Here is a 15620-nt window from a genome sequence, read left to right as displayed (position 1 = left end):
AAATGTTTTCAGAACATCACATTAACAGCTATAATTGAAATTACTTTTCATTGTTCAGAAAACTCTTTTTGAAGACTGTAGAAAATATGCCCTCACCGAGTCAAGTTTCCAATTTATTCACGTTAATAAAAATCACATACAAAACATCAACTGGTTTTAAGAGCATTTTCTTAAAGAACCTCCGCCTGCCCAAAGGCTTCCATCCCTAACCTCACTTTACAAAATTAGGTTTCTCCTCCATCAGTACACCCACCTGAACACAGAACAGTGACCCGGTCCCCCTCAAAATGTGAGGGGGACTGTTGTAGCCCAATAAAAATAATAACAGCTGTTTGGGGTTGTGTCTCAGTTACAGACTAATTGATACAATCAGGCTGCAGCACAAGAATAGCGACAGCCTGCATGTGCAGACATTTATTGAGAACCGACTCCACTGGATGTCCATGCATTGGTCACAACTCAAATTCTATGACCAGCTAGAGAGGCGTGTGCGTCAGCTGTAGGAGACGACGTCACTCAATAAACGCCCTGCACCCTCCCAGTGGGACGGGTCAATGTGACAGGTGGAGTGGCGCCTGGCGGCGACATCCCAAACGTTGCCCTTCTTGTCCAACTCCACCAACGACAGGCGCTGCAGCACCGTCACCTTTAGCTGCTTCATCTTCTGCCCTGATGGAGCCGCTGCAGAGGAAGACATAGGCCGTCACATGATGCATCAAGACTGTTGTCACCACATTTGTGAGGAGTATTTTACTTTTTATGAAAGGGTTATTGTAGTCATTTAAAGGAGAACGGGGGTGTGTGTGTATGAACATAATAATTATAGTCCCACCCGTCCTTGCCCAGGTTCTGCTGCAGCTGCTCTGGGAACTCGCTGAGGTGTGCCAGCTTGACATTGGAGCGTATGCCGAGAGGAACCGCCTACAACATGGCCACAGAAACCAATATTTCTAAAAATTTAAGATTATAAACAAAGAAATTCAACTTTAGAACTTTAGGTAAAAGCGCTTCGGTATTTAACTCAAGACTTCAAAAAGGCAGTTCACAAAACACTATGATCCTTTGTGACATTTCAGTGTTCATATTAAAACGCTCTTTTAATAACTTATTTGGTAGGCAAATAAAGTATGTATTGATTTGAGAATTTACTTCCGAATGTTTGATTATTTTGAGCTTTGTTTTTTGTAGTCAGCTCAGATTGAGAAAACCTTTTCTCCAAGCCGGGGGTGTGTTGAATATCACCAATCAATTGGTCATGAACTAAAAAGGGTTGAGCTGGTGATGTGCTTGGAGGATTACCAACTGGCTCCATTGACCCTGAGGTGAACATACATGAATTGGCTGTACATCCAATAGGTCAGTCTAGAGTCAGACCACAGTGTTCAGAGCAGGTTACAGGACCTGGAAGTATCCGACTCACTGGGTGGCTGCTGGGGTCCAGAAGCTGCGACAGTAGAAGGAATCTAAGAAGAAAGGAGCAGAAATCATGAGCTCGCCCAGGCTGCCGATGGTGGAGCATGGCAGGGCCGGCTGGGTGTGGATCCACATTACATCGGCTGCACGTTTTCCCAAACCACAAAACCCCCAAAAGACAAATCTAACATTAAATATATTATATACATTATACACAAGTTATGGTCTAAAATAAAAGTAGTTAAACCCATGCCTCGAGTCTCATAATAGCAAGAAGCAAGGTTAGGTTTGGGTTAATGGGCTTCAGCACTGGACTGATGTTTCAAAATAAAAGTCTAATAAAAAGGGGAGGATGATTGCCTTTGAAAGAAATTAAGCTTTTGCAGTGGTGATTGGAAATGCTCTTGCACATAAATGAGGAAACGCTTCCATTCTTTGCTCGAAAAGTTTGAAATATCCAGATGGATTTCTGCAAGCGCTTGGCCTCTCACCTCTGTTATGGTCTCACTGACAGCTAAACCCAGGAGCTCTGTGGACTCCTTCTCCAACTCAGTCAGGGGCTGAACCTGCAGCGTTAACAAGCAGTCAACAGTTTGAGCCCAGAGCGGCAACATATCGAGTATAAGGACATGCCATGCATACTGCATATTTGGTCTCTTTTATGTAACACAATGTCTTTATTAAGAGAGGAAATGTTTTCCAAATGTTTGTAATCAAAACACTGCTTCAGGACCTGCATATACATTTACATTTATGAAACATGTCCTACAGCAGTGGCATCATACAGAAATTGGAGTGAAAGACCACAATCTCTTCCTCTAAAGAGGAGTGTGAGGGCACCTCGGCGTCAGTAGTCTGCTGGAAGCGCTGCACCAGCTCCATGGCACTGCCCAGGTTGTTCCTGATGGAGTCCATGGATTCCTTCTGTTCCGCAGCGATCTCCTGCACCTGCGTGCACAGCGCTGCGTGCTTGGCCTTGATGGCCCTCAGATTCTCCAGCATCAGCGCCGGGTTCTCCTGCGGGTAAAGTGTCGGTCATTTGGCCCGTTCGGCCTCAGTATTCCAAGACCCCAGCCAGCAACGCACTGCGTGTCATTTTCATAGATGCGTGTAAGCAAATGGTCATGTTTAAAGAAGAGGGGTTTCCAATGCGGATAATGATCATTTTAATGGTTAAGTGTTATTACACCAGTTCAAGAAAAACATGTGAACGTAAAACTATTTCTCATTCAATGTGGGAATCATGCTCACTTTTGGATACAAGTAACTATTGGAGAGCGATTGTAGGATCTCCCCCAGTCGGGTTTACAAGAAAAACATTAGAATTCAAATTTTTAACACGCTTTCTTGTTGAGGTAAACACAGCTAGAACCGCAGTTTTCACCTCAGTTGGACATCCATTTTCCGCTGTGCTTTTGATGAACTCCAGCTTCAGCCGCCTCTCGATGTACTCCAGGTCCGCCTCGGACTTCAGGAACTGCAAAGACACACAGCGTTATGCTTTTGAAGCACTATGTGCCACACAGTGGGTGTAAATGCAGTGATTGTAGTTACAGCGTTGGCTGGACCGGTTGCACTACTTCAATTCTGCCAAGGGTATTTCCTTAAGCGAGATAAGGAGGCTTTCTATACAAGCCTTGTTTTGGATAACTTATTGATCGGACATCAATATTTTGAAATTAAGGTCAATATCGTCTTATTGTATTGATTTTGGACATAATATGGCAGATGTGTTCTTCTGATTTTTAAAGTGCATTACTGTGAAGTGATGGAATAGTCTGAAGCATTTGTAAGAACGCAATACAGTTCAGAAATGTTTAGGTAGTCTCTGCAGTTTTCAGATGCTTTGACAATACTATTGCACTGCTAGCTGTGTTCAAACAGTAGTGCAATGAAGTCAGAGCACCCGCCAACAGCCGCAGCCCCGCAGTGTGGAAGCTCTTCTCGGAGCTTGCGACCATGTCAGGCCAATGCCCTTTTAACATTGCACTGCTTCATCCAGCAGGGTCACCAGTAGCACAACGTAGAGGGGCACTGGCCTCCTGCGTCACATCACACTGCCAGAGCGTCATGGCTCCCACGCGATGACTCGTGGACACTTTGCACGTCACCTTCTGGGCAGCGAGTAGCGTGAACTTGGCTGATCAGCTGATTCTTCGTGGAGCTCAATCACAACATTAACTAAATCGTCGCCTTTACTGCCACCAATGAGGTGCACGTTCGGGGGGGGGGGGGGGGGGGCGCTCAACATCTGCCGGACACAACTACTAAACCCTCACACCTACAAAAAACCCGTTTAGGTTATTGATTGGGATGCTGTGGAAAGATCAAGACCGTGGAGTTGTTTGAATGATTTGATCAAACATTGACATTTTACACCGGCTCTCCTCGGACAGCTGATCGCTAGAGATCGACTTGTCCTCCTCCAACCTGCGCCTTTAATGCATAAACCAAGAGCCTGTTGATGAAAACAGAACAACAACGAAACGGACCTGCTGATGTTTACCGACCGCTAACGTCACGTTACCTGCACATCGTACCGAACGGTACCGCGACTTTGAAACGTCACGCGTTTTCACGGGGGTTGTTCAGCAGAAGGCAGGAAGCGGCTTTCAAGAGAGCACAACGTAGCGCGTGAACAGGCGGCACGGAGTGATCGTTGGATAGTGAGCCCGATGGCTGTGAACCAGGTCGTGATATCTGCGGTAACGTTACGTGCACGGGCCTGCTGAAAGGAGTAAGAACTCATCCACGCAGAGGAAATCATGACCTGGCTGCTCTTTCTGTGACAGGATGAATCATTTCCATAACTACTGAGCTGATGCTGTCTGTGGATTCCTTGAACGTGGGTATTAATTAAAAAAAAGCATTCTTAGAGGATTAATATGGCACAAAATGCTTTAGTTTTACACTTACCATGGCCTCGAGCTTTTCAACTGTTGTCTCCATGTTGAATAGTTTTCAGCCCGATGCGGGCGCTCTTATTGGCCAGCTGTCAGGAAAGGAGGAAGCCAATTGGACGGCGTGTGAGGCCCCGCCCTCTGTGAGTGCGCCATATTGGATGACCGCCTACCCCGTTTTGTGGAATGGCTGCATTTCGTTTTTTCTTAGATACTTTGTTTACAACTTTATTCGTTCACTACTGCACTTTTTACAACAATTACATTCTGTAATAACAATAAAAAAGGAAAAAAAACATTTGACATTTCCGTTTAAAAAGAATGTCAACTTATTTAACATCAAGTCAAAATGACTATACTACTGGCTTATTTCCATCTGTAGCTCGTTACAAATGTTAAATGGATGCAGTTTGTAATGTTAAAAGTCACAGTGTTAAGGTTTTAGGGCGGACCTCCTGTTGGGAACCTGGGCATCAGCCCAGTAAAGCCTACCAGTACATAGGAGTTGTTCTCATATATACCTTTTGAAAATGCCAAAAAAGACCCAATATTACCATGTCTGTGGCTCCTTTAGCTTCAAGATCAGTGGTTACAACGTCATCACATGCAGCTCACAAGTACATCTCTACTACTTCCTTTTTACAGTTAGTCAGTGTCGTTTTTTTTAGCAAACGTTACTCAAACGAGAGGAATTAGAACTTTTGTCAGGACTATTTCCCAGCTTTGTTGTACTGAGCTGCCGATTTCATTACTCAGTGTAAAACATTGAGAAGTGAGGGAAGCACGTCCTTGCTTACACATACTAAGCTGAATCTTCTTACATCACTTTACTTCATCATTTTCTGAAAATATTAGACCATTTATCAATAGAAAACCTCTCTGACAGGTAAATTGTAAGAGAGAAATACCAGCTAGCTAACTTTGCACAAACAGAATTTATTTGGCCATATTGAATACATATTCAAACAGATTCTGGAGGTGTCTGACTTGCAATTGGAAAGCAAGCTCTTTGACCTTCCATGAGTCCCCGTAGAAAATAAAGTAGACATATTTACAGACATCTTTTGATGACTTGACTTCAGAAAATACAGTGCTGTTAGCTGTTCAGTGTAGCTTGTTTTTTTCTTACAAACACATCAATACACTAATATTATAAGCACAGACATAGCTACCCTACCGAGCCTTTTGAAAAAATTACCTCATAAAACAAAATCAGTTCCAATATAAACGGAGCCAGAAGCCAGACTGAAGTATTTAACGGGTGTTAACGTTTCTCACGTATTACAGCGGAAACACACAGAAACGTTGTGAGGGTTTTAAGAACACATCAACTTAGCGGTCACATATAAAAACTATTTCTGTACAGATATTTGAGGGGGAAATTCATGGTTGGAATATTACTGTGGTTTAATGTGGTTCAGGTCTAAGATCCCCAATTTCTTCATCATGCAACACGTGGACTTGAGTGGGTCAGTCACGGAAGGAGGTCGTTGGCGGCCGTCTCCGGCTGCACCGCAGGGAGCTCCAGCCGCTCGCTCTCCGTCAGCTTCAGGGTCAAGTGTTGTGCGATCTCATTGGGATCCGTGTACAGAGCGGGGGGGACGTTCTAAGGACAAACACAGGCAGTACATTGCGGGAGTTACAAAACACATTCTGCGGACAAAGGCTTTACATGAAGCTTAGTTTAATAAATAATTGCCATCATTAACCAAAAAAAAACACTCAAGTTGAGGTAGGAATGCAAATGTATACGAACAATGAATTTAGTCAGTTTGTGGAAATAAATGGTAATGTGGGGCTTGTTTTTAAATTCAAACATTGTTTGTACACAATGTTTTAAGAAAATATTGGTGTTTGCAAGTAGACCACTGTGATCCAATGCATTTGCCCATTTATTTTTCCAAAACACTAAACACTGTGATGTCACCGGGTGTGTCCAAGTGGCCACTCCGTTTGGTGATCGGATGTAAGAAATAGTATTTTTACAACGATCTGTATCTGCGAATTTGAGGTGTGCCGTCCCTTTCAGGTACAGAATGAATGTTTAGCACCTGAACATGTTGTCTTTGTCTATGTGCCGCGTGGCTTGTTACCTTTAGCTCTGCTACTTTGCTTTCCCTCGTGCTGAATTCCCGCAGCAAGAAGTCCTTTCCGGCCTGGAAACAAAAACAGTATCGCCACAGTCAGGGGGATCCATCCAGGCACAGTTACATCTTGACCTGCTTGGATTCAAGCAACTTGCCTCGTGATACAGCCGTGTGTCATTTATTCGAATCAGCACTCCGTCCACTCTGAGGAAGAAGCGCAGCAACAGGAAGAAGCTGGTGGGCATCACCCTCTGCATCGGACACACAGCAGCGTGGTTACTTAAAACGTGTCGCATGCAACGTGGGTTGCTCCCTCTGTTGATGATGCACCAATAACACAGGCCACGTCCGCTCAGAAGTGACGGCCTCTGCACCTCATTTTGATCATTAGCATCGATGCCGCATCACTCACAATTTTAGCGCTGATCATCGAGACGCCGTGGTCATGCAGCTCGTCCTCAAACAGCAGCACCTCGTCAAAGAACATGATCTGTTCCCGGGCCTTCAGCTTCTCCATGTCGATCCGTTCTGCCGTCTTGGTCGCCTTCACATGAAAGACAGGTGGAGGTGAAAACACAGGTGATGCATCAAAAAAAGTATTATTGTGGATTTAACAATGTTACAACCCATCCCTAAAAACAAGAAAATAAGACCCACCTTCATCTGCACACTTTCTCCTATGAGGGTGCCTCTGTAGTCGGTGGTGTATGTCCAGTCGTAAGGTCTCACCACCTCTTTGGAGTGTTCAGAATCAGCTCTGGAAGATCACAGAGATTCTTGTTGGAATCGCGGTGGAATCTTTAATGTCTACGCTAAGTAGCTTGAACTCCAGAAATGGGAGGTGTTCTTCTTTAAGTCGTTCTGACAGACTCACTGAGTGGGAAATGTGTGATGTGCTGTTGTCTTAATAGTCTTCCACACGTTTGACTTCTATATTCACACACACACACACTTGTCCTGGTGCAGATGATAATGAGGCGCTAAGCAGGCGTCATTATGTTAATGTGTGTTTTGAGAACCAAATGTGAAATTGCCACAGATCAGAGTACGTGCTGGGACGCTCGTCTTGCCTGCTCTCCTGCCACTCCTGCGCACAGGCCACCTTGACGGCGTCCTCCATGTTGTTGACTCTCCTCAGGGCATCGATGGCGTTGAATTCAATGCCGTAGCCATCTGTGTGCTGGATGCGCAGAACGTTGTCCCCGAACAGCATCTCCGGAAGGGAGGGCATGTTCATCTCCTCTGCTAACCTGGAGAGACAAAGAGCAGGAGGCTAAAGAGAAGATGGCACGTGCTCATTCTCTCTTAGATGACTTACTGTATTTTAAGATGCTGAAACGGAGTGTCAACTTGCATAAAGAAACGCTATTTGAAGGAGGAAACACAAAACCAGTCCTTAGCTGGCTGATGCGCAGTCTGAGTAAAAGTGGATCCCAACACAACGTTTTAAAGCAAATTAGTGGATCTTTGTGGATCTCACCGTTCGATGTCTTTGGACTTCATGATGTGGTCTCTGGCAGCAGTCACTCTCCATGGTCCGAAGGTAAAGTCCTGCTTGCTGCTCTTGAAGCCGTGCGACATCATTGTGGACAGAGAGGCAAACATCAACTAGAAAAAATAGATTCACAGGGGCTGTCTCCAGTGTTGGCGACTTCTCAGCTCTTGGAACGACGCAAAGACTCAAGTTCTGTACCTGCACACAATGATTAGGTCACCTAACCCCCAATGCCTGGTAGCGGTCACACACCCCCACCCCACCCGTCGCGTGGTGCTCAGGTGGATGCTGGTATCCTCAATCTGTGGCCACGTCAACAAACACCTAACTGGGTTCACATTCGTGATGTGCACAAATACAAAATATAAATGACTTGCTTTTGCCAAATAATCTAAATTGAATCTTTTAAATTGAGTTAACCGGTCTATCCGGTCCATGAATTTTTATTTGATTTATTTTGTTAAACCTCTCCTCGGTTACGGCGGAAAAACATAGACAGCGTAAACCACGTATTCTTTAATAAGGTAAACACTAGCCGGTTAGTTTTGTTAAACCATGCACAGATTTATGATAACCCCGAATCAAACTTTTGAAAGAAATCGCTGCTCGTGCTTCTACTCATAGTACAATGAAATATGATTGGACCCTTGCTTTGTTGCATGGATGGATAGAGTTACACGAGCTTCGACCAACATCAGCGTTATAAGCGGGATGAACATTAACACCAGCCGCCCCTGAGCACACATCATACAAGCCGCCACCACGGCGCGTTACAACCTACGTGAGCAGAGCCAAAAATGTGTTTACCTTGGTGTTGTAGTCAACTGTTAGCTGTCATGGAGGCTACGCGAGTGCGCCTCAATAAGGCGTCCGGGCAGCTTCGCCACGCTCACGATGTGGTTCCGGTATTTGTTACCGCAGTGTCTGTTCCTCGGTGTTACTCGTCCGACCCGCGGCTCGGACCGCACCTGTTGCTGCGTTCTGGCTGGCTCCGTGGCGGGCTTGTTGTCGTTTGTATGGTTCATTTGAGATAGTAATGAATAGTTTCCGCCGTGCAGTAAGGGTTTCTTATAGCAGCGGGGTGGTGTGTGAATAGCGGAACCCGTGAGTGAGTCAGCGGCTCGTGCTGCGCTAAAGTATGGATCTCACAGGGGAAGCACGTTCTAATAACATGACACTCTCACATCCTAGTATATGTATACTAGTAACTATATGTATACTAGTAAGCATATGTATACTAGTAAGTATATGTGCGCGGCTTGGACCAAAATAATACGGGCAATTGATCAAGTGCGCATCATCCTTTTTTCCCCGTTCTTTTTAACATTTCATTTGGCTTCTACTATTGTAAACATTTGTCTTACATTTATTGTCTTTAATGTTTATTTTGTCCACCTTAATGCCAAAGCCCAAAGTTCTGTAAATTCAATAAATATCTGTGATCCAAATGCTCTTGTGTTGAGTGGTTTATTATTGAGTTGAGGTTGTAAGCATTATTACAAAAGGCAAAGATCAAAATAGGAAAAAAAAATAACTTGAAATCATCATGAAGTGTCTAAGTATGGAGTCAGTCTTGCCTGAAACATAAATAAAAGCATCTGGAATAACGTTTGCATCTTATTCATTTTGTATTTATTTATTGTAATTTTCATCTTGTAAATTGTACCAAAATACATGGAAAATGAATTGAGAGTAAGAAAATAACAATAGCATAAACTAGTGTGTTTAAAACCTTCAAAAGAAAAGTTTGACTTGATGACAGCTTATCAGGAACACAAAACCATTTTCTTTTTTCTTTCAGCATGGAAATACACAGAAAATGTTTTACTCTGTCTCTATGTACTAAACATCCCACATTTTTCTTCACCAGCACAAGTTAGTTAGTGTTGCATTGTAACCCCATTCATGCAGTTTGAAAAAGAATACATGGGCTATCTGTGGCAGGAGTCAAACGGTTAGTTTATCAATTAAAACGGATTGGCAGTGTTGACAAAATGCCTCCCCTCCCCTGTTGGTGTCAGTAAGCAGCATCACTTTCTTAGTCAAAAGATATATTCATTTTTCTGAATTTCGCAGGAGACAATCAAGGAAGGGGGGCGTGTTTAGATCTGACTTTAGATTAGGTGGCAGATTTGACAATAGAGGCTAAACTAAGAGATGTAAAAACTAATGTCAGGCCTGCTGCCTTCGCTGTTCCAGTTAATGACTGCTGAGGAGCATCCATCACACTCTTGTGATCTCTGTGCTTTGGCAGCCCATGATCCTTACATTCAAGTTGGATTTGTGTCACTTTTTGGAAGTGAGGAGAAGGTCCCAATAAAGATCTTGAGGGATACAGGTGCCTATGATTTGTATATTTTTGACTGGGTTTTGTGTGAGGAGACTGACACTAGTGGTGGGATGGGATTGAAGATTGAAGATCCCTGTTCCTTTGCACAAGAGGGGGCTTGACTGTGAGCTGGTTAAGGGAGCGTTTGCCGATTGAAGGTAAACATTTCATTTTGGGCAACGCAGAATTTGGACTGACACTTCTCCCACACGGGTGGTAACAGGTTTACCAATTGATTCTGCGTCTAACAAGAACTCCATAGTGTTACCTGTCTTATAATTTACACGTGCTGTGAGCGAATCACACCCTGACGTTGGAGCAACTTTGGCCTGTTTCTGAGACAATGGCTACTTCCTGCAGAACAAGGTGTTGTTCAGAAAATGGGTTCCCGTGGGTGAGGATTATGTGAAAAGTAATGTTAATGTTCCAAATAGTGTTTGTTTTCTTGTCCTGAAAAGGACAAATGTGGACACTTTGGGGGTCCAGAAAACGTACCTTGACATTCTGAAATATTCATTTTGGCATGTGTTAAAAGGGATGTGGCAGCATACATGTCATCTGTGCAAACGGGGAAACCAAATCAGAAGATCAACCCTGCACCACTGAGCTCTGAGTGAAACATTTACACACCTCACTGTGGACTGTCTGAGGCTGTTTCCATGTTCCAAGACTGATTGTAAATATTTGTTCACAGTGATGTGTCAAACCACCAGGTGTCCGGCTGCTTGTCCTTTGAGGTCAATCACAACTAAGGCTGTGGTTAAGGCATCTTCCATCACACATGTTTGGGCAGGTGTGGAAGTTGTTGCGCATTAAGCAAAGCCAATGATCTGCTTATCATGTGCAAAGCCAAGGTGCCTTACAGAGGTTCCACCAGACCCTTAAGTCTCTTCTATCTGGATTTTGTACGGAGCTGGATAGAGACTGGGAGGAGCTTCCATGGTTGATGTTGGCTGCGATGCAGGTGATGCAGGAGCCCAAATGAGTTGGTCTTTGGACATTCTGTGCGCGTTCCCTTGGCCAGTTGCTAGTGAGACTGGAGGACAATGTGAATGGTTTTAGACATTGTTGTAGCAGGAAGCGTGGCACAGGAAGGTTTATCTGTGTCGCAAATTAAGATGAAGAAGGTGTTTGACCGATGTACAGAGCGACATGAGTTCATTCCGGAAGACCAGGTCCTATTGGTGGTTCTCCATTTCAGGTTTACAGGTATGTACACTGTCGCTGAGTGTTGGAGTTGAATTATGTCATTAAAACACCAAAACGTATGAAGGTCAAGCAACTTATAGTCCCCAGTCCTTCTGGCTTTGTTATCAATTTGGCCATATTTTGTTTCATTCTCAAATTTGACCTGCTGAGTCACTCTCGGTCCATCTTCCCATGTCCCTTTCGGCAGTCACACTTCATCTTTCTTGTTTTGGTCATCCTTAGTCACTCTCCACTATGTCATTCCATTTTCCACTGATTCTCATTGTACATTTATCTTGGTTCTGTCCTCCGATGTCCTTTCTGCTCCGTCGTCCTATGTGACTCTGGCACAGTCTTGTCACTCTGTTCTGTCCTCATGTCATGCCGTGTCCGTCATCTGACCTCATTCTGGCTCTGTCGCCCTTTGTCACATCCATAGACCTTTTGTTGTTCAATCATGACAAAAATAATAATACATAACCATTTTGAAGTAATAGTTATGTTTACTTTGGCAACCATGGAAAACCACATGCAAGACAAATCGTAATAGCTATTCAATTCTTCTGATTTAAAATATAAGATAATAGTAAACTAATCCCATTATTTGTGTCATGTTACTCATTTTTCTCCACTCTAGAGGCTAGCTGTTGAGATTGCAGAAGGTGGATTTAAGTAGCCTTTGGCATATAGTACAGGTTATGATTGGTGTCTAGTGACAATGGCGGGACATTCCTGCTACTGACTACAGATACAAAACATCCACACTGCTGGATGCCAGACTCATTTCCATCATGCAACCCAATAGCATCGTCTATTAAAACCTCCATAACGCAACTGATAACTTCACATGTGGAACGCAAGCTATCCGCTAGAAGTTTAACATTTCAGGCAGTGATATTTCACCTGCTGTTGCCTCAGCTTCGTTTGGTACAGACAATAAAATAACAGCTACCATAACTCAGTGTACGAGGTTACTAAAGTGGCCCACATCCTTTTCCTTTATGGTACCTAAATGGTAATGGGAATAAATATGAAATAAATACATTTAATTCAAGCTTGCTCGTCCTTATTTTCTTCCTGCTGCATAGAGTTCGGCAACATGAAACCATTTGAACCTCTTGAGTTTTAACAAGGGACGCATCATGCAACCTATTGAGTCCTGATACAGACACCTATACGAATACCCTCTGGGTATTTGCCAACACAGTACCAATCCGATACGATTGTTTGATTAATAGGTTGTGTGGAAGGGACTATGATAACAAAGAGTAACAAATAAACACATGAATATAAGTGAATGAATATCCATGCATCTATGAATTCAACAGCACAATTGTATTTGTAACAATTGTATAAATGTAAATGACGCCTACCTTAACACACTGTATATTGCTACAAAATTAGCCTGCAGTGCAGTTTCATCCTCACAGGTTGGAGCTTTGATTGGAGCCTCTTTTGGGTGTCTTATCTCTTCAATTCAAATCATTTAATTTTGTATAGCCCAAAATCCCTAATTTGCATCAGAGGGCTTTACAGTCTGTACACATGCAACATCATCTGTCCTAAACCCTCACATCAACAGGACGGAAAAAAAACAGGATGGAAAAAAAGGACAAAAGCATAGCGAGACTAGCAGAGGAGGCGTCCCTCTACCGGGATGGACAGCATGCAATGGGTTACATGTGTAAAGAATGAAGAAGGTAAAAGGCAATACGGTCAATGCATATGACAGAATTGATTGAACTAGTGATTGTGGTAAGTACTTAGAAGTACTTAGAAGAAGGGGACCTTGGCTTGGACAATCTTGGGCTCATCACCTGAAGAGGAAGAAACGGATGTGCTTCCTTGCTTTCAGATGTAAAAAATCTCAGCTTGGTCTCCAGAATATATATACTTATATATATACATATACTGTATATATATATGTATATATATACTTTACATCCTCCAGAATGTCATACGCCTGTCGATACCAGCCTTGACATGAATGCGCAAGCTTGGGGCAAAACCAATATTGCCCCAGGCTGAGTCTATTTAAAGACACTGGCCTGGCTTTATACATCACACATTTTTTAATCAGAAATTGGAAATTGTTTTCTGCAGGAAATCTTGAGCTTGCCCTTAGCGCAGCCAGAACGTGCATGAAGACGTGTGCAGGACAGGTAGGGACGTGCAGTAACAGTGTAGATACATTCCATATTTCAAAAACAAATTTCAAACTTTTTTATATGATCTTTTCTTTTTGGGGGGCCTAAGGAGGGGTGCTCTAGGTGGGGCGGCCCCCCACTGCCCTCTTCTGGTCAGCCGCCACAGTGGCGCACCCATGGGTGCTCAGACCCATCCCCCAGAAGAGTGGGCCAAGTGGTGCTGAAGGTACTGGAGCAGTAAAAAAACATGATTCTCACAGTTCTTCCCCTTCTCGCTTCTTGAGGTGAGAGGGTTATTCTAAACCATTTAAAAGTTATGTTAAAAGTTAGGACTTCGTTTGGCTGACGTATTTCAACTTCAATGGTCTTATAGAGGGGATTTTCTATGTATACATATATATCATAATATTGTGAGTAAATTATAATGAGTGACAGGTATATACCATCACCTGCTATCACATTGCAGTGACTCTACAGTATGTTTCTATCGTATTATTGCATCATTTGTGATTTTACATAAAATACTTGTTAATATAACTCGTAGGATATGAAAAAAGAGTAATTTTTAAGGACATATTTTATGTCTGATAATTGCTAATGTTTACATTGACAAGATTGTAATCTATTAAACATCAGCTGTATTTATTCAAAGAAACTTCAAAAGGGACTTTCACACAGAAGCCATAGAAAGCATCCTGATGGTAGACATTACAAAGTGGCATGAGGTGCGTGGCCCAGGACAGGAGGGCCCCACAGCGGGGGGTGAAAACCACCAAGAACATGGCACCCATCTACTGACCATCAGGGATGATGCTGAGAAGAACTGAGGTGATATTACAAGAAAAAACCCACCCAGCCACAACCTGTTCACCCTGCTGCCATTTGCAAAGAACACTCCAGAACAGTGTCTGTCCTTCTGCTGTGAGGCTCCAGCACTCATCCTCCACCCTCCATGTAAGATATATACACATATATATATATATATATATATATATATATATATATATATATATATATGTGTGTGTAATTGTGTATAAAATGTGTTAAAGAATCTAGTTGTGCGACCCCATTGTCCAATGACGAATACAATCTTGTAACATTTAAAATTGTTAATGTGAGCTTTAACCCTATGTATGTTTTCTAATTAGTTTGTATATGTATCTTAATTTAACAAATAAGGCAATGAAAAATAATAAGGAATAGTTTTCATTAAAAAAAAGTTTAATTTAATTTTTACACTTTTATTTTTTATTTTCAAGGCTTGAACATTATTATCTAACATTATTATTTGTAATTTATTTGGTCCGGTCTGATGCTGCTGTAAACCAAAGATGTAGGATTCATTGGTTTTATAAATTGCATCTATTAAATTACTCAACGACTGTAAACAAATCAAATGGTTTTGGGTCGTGATCTTCTTCATGAAACTTTAATCACCTTTCGATGCTGTGACGATTCAATGAAAATTGATCTTTTTTATATATATTTATATATATATATTGAATTGAATGTTGAATTTTGGATGCGGACTCCACATTAGATGTCAAGCGTAACAAAGTAACACATTTCCACGATGTAAAACTGAGCTGCCTTATCTATAATGCAGATCAGGGGAGCGGCGTTGAGCACACGATGAAGCGCGGCACCCTCTGCACCCAAAGGACACCGGATTTGCAGCAGAAGGAATCACACGCTGGTGCCCTTAAAGATGGATGTGAACGGTGATCCGAATCAGTTCCTTGCACCGTGGACCATGTGTGCATGCATCCTCCCTTAGCTCCCTTTCAGTGATTTAAAAAATCCCCCCCCCCCCTTCCTCCCAAACCCTGCTCCTGCTCTGAGTGCAGTCATTTCTAGTGCAGAGAAATGTCCCTGGTGACACAGAGGGATGACGCAGGCTCTCTCTTCCTTTCTCTGTCCCACTACAGAACCTCCCCCACCACCTCCAACCACCCTTCTTACCAAAACCATATTTTCCCTCTTTGCACTTGCTCTCCCCTTCTTCTTCTTCTTTTATTTTTTTTGCACTGGCGCTCCCCCTTTCTCCATTTCCTCTCCTTC

At 42.9% G+C, this 15620-nt stretch overlaps 2 protein-coding genes across 7 annotated transcripts; both read right to left on the bottom strand.

Annotated features, from left to right (window-relative positions):
• Nucleotides 1–100: 100 nt before the first annotated feature.
• Nucleotides 101–4408, bottom strand: ska2 (spindle and kinetochore associated complex subunit 2). 4 transcript variants are annotated; one of them, XM_062558252.1, is made up of 7 exons: nucleotides 4330–4408; nucleotides 2798–2890; nucleotides 2254–2430; nucleotides 1905–1979; nucleotides 1421–1463; nucleotides 833–924; nucleotides 515–681 (listed from the first exon to the last, which is right to left on the bottom strand). In XM_062558252.1, the coding sequence occupies exons 1-7, from the start codon at nucleotides 4360–4362 to the stop codon at nucleotides 658–660; spliced, it is 537 nt and encodes a 178-aa protein (XP_062414236.1). In that variant the 5' UTR covers nucleotides 4363–4408; the 3' UTR covers nucleotides 515–657. The 4 variants fall into 4 exon arrangements, with proteins under 4 accessions (XP_062414235.1, XP_037322651.2, XP_062414236.1 ...); XM_062558253.1 differs by having other exon boundaries at nucleotides 833–921; XM_062558251.1 differs by lacking the exon at nucleotides 833–924 and having other exon boundaries at nucleotides 101–681.
• An 821-nt stretch (nucleotides 4409–5229) lies between these two features.
• tiprl (TIP41, TOR signaling pathway regulator-like (S. cerevisiae)) lies at nucleotides 5230–8845 on the bottom strand. 3 transcript variants are annotated; one of them, XM_037466753.2, is made up of 9 exons: nucleotides 8703–8803; nucleotides 8094–8223; nucleotides 7881–8008; nucleotides 7471–7650; nucleotides 7058–7157; nucleotides 6813–6944; nucleotides 6556–6651; nucleotides 6407–6469; nucleotides 5230–5919 (listed from the first exon to the last, which is right to left on the bottom strand). In XM_037466753.2, exons 3-9 carry the CDS (start codon nucleotides 8003–8005, stop codon nucleotides 5788–5790), a joined length of 828 nt encoding a protein of 275 aa, XP_037322650.2. In that variant the 5' UTR covers nucleotides 8006–8008; nucleotides 8094–8223; nucleotides 8703–8803; the 3' UTR covers nucleotides 5230–5787. The 3 variants fall into 3 exon arrangements, with proteins under 3 accessions (XP_037322650.2, XP_037322649.2, XP_037322648.2); XM_037466752.2 differs by lacking the exon at nucleotides 8094–8223 and having other exon boundaries at nucleotides 7881–8093; nucleotides 8703–8845; XM_037466751.2 differs by lacking the exon at nucleotides 8094–8223 and having other exon boundaries at nucleotides 8703–8830.
• Nucleotides 8846–15620: the final 6775 nt, after the last annotated feature.

Source organism: Pungitius pungitius, chromosome 16 (assembly GCF_949316345.1).
Source record: "Pungitius pungitius chromosome 16, fPunPun2.1, whole genome shotgun sequence".
Classification (NCBI taxonomy): Eukaryota; Metazoa; Chordata; class Actinopteri; order Perciformes; family Gasterosteidae; genus Pungitius; species Pungitius pungitius.
This window is presented reverse-complemented; position numbering and strand designations above follow the sequence as displayed.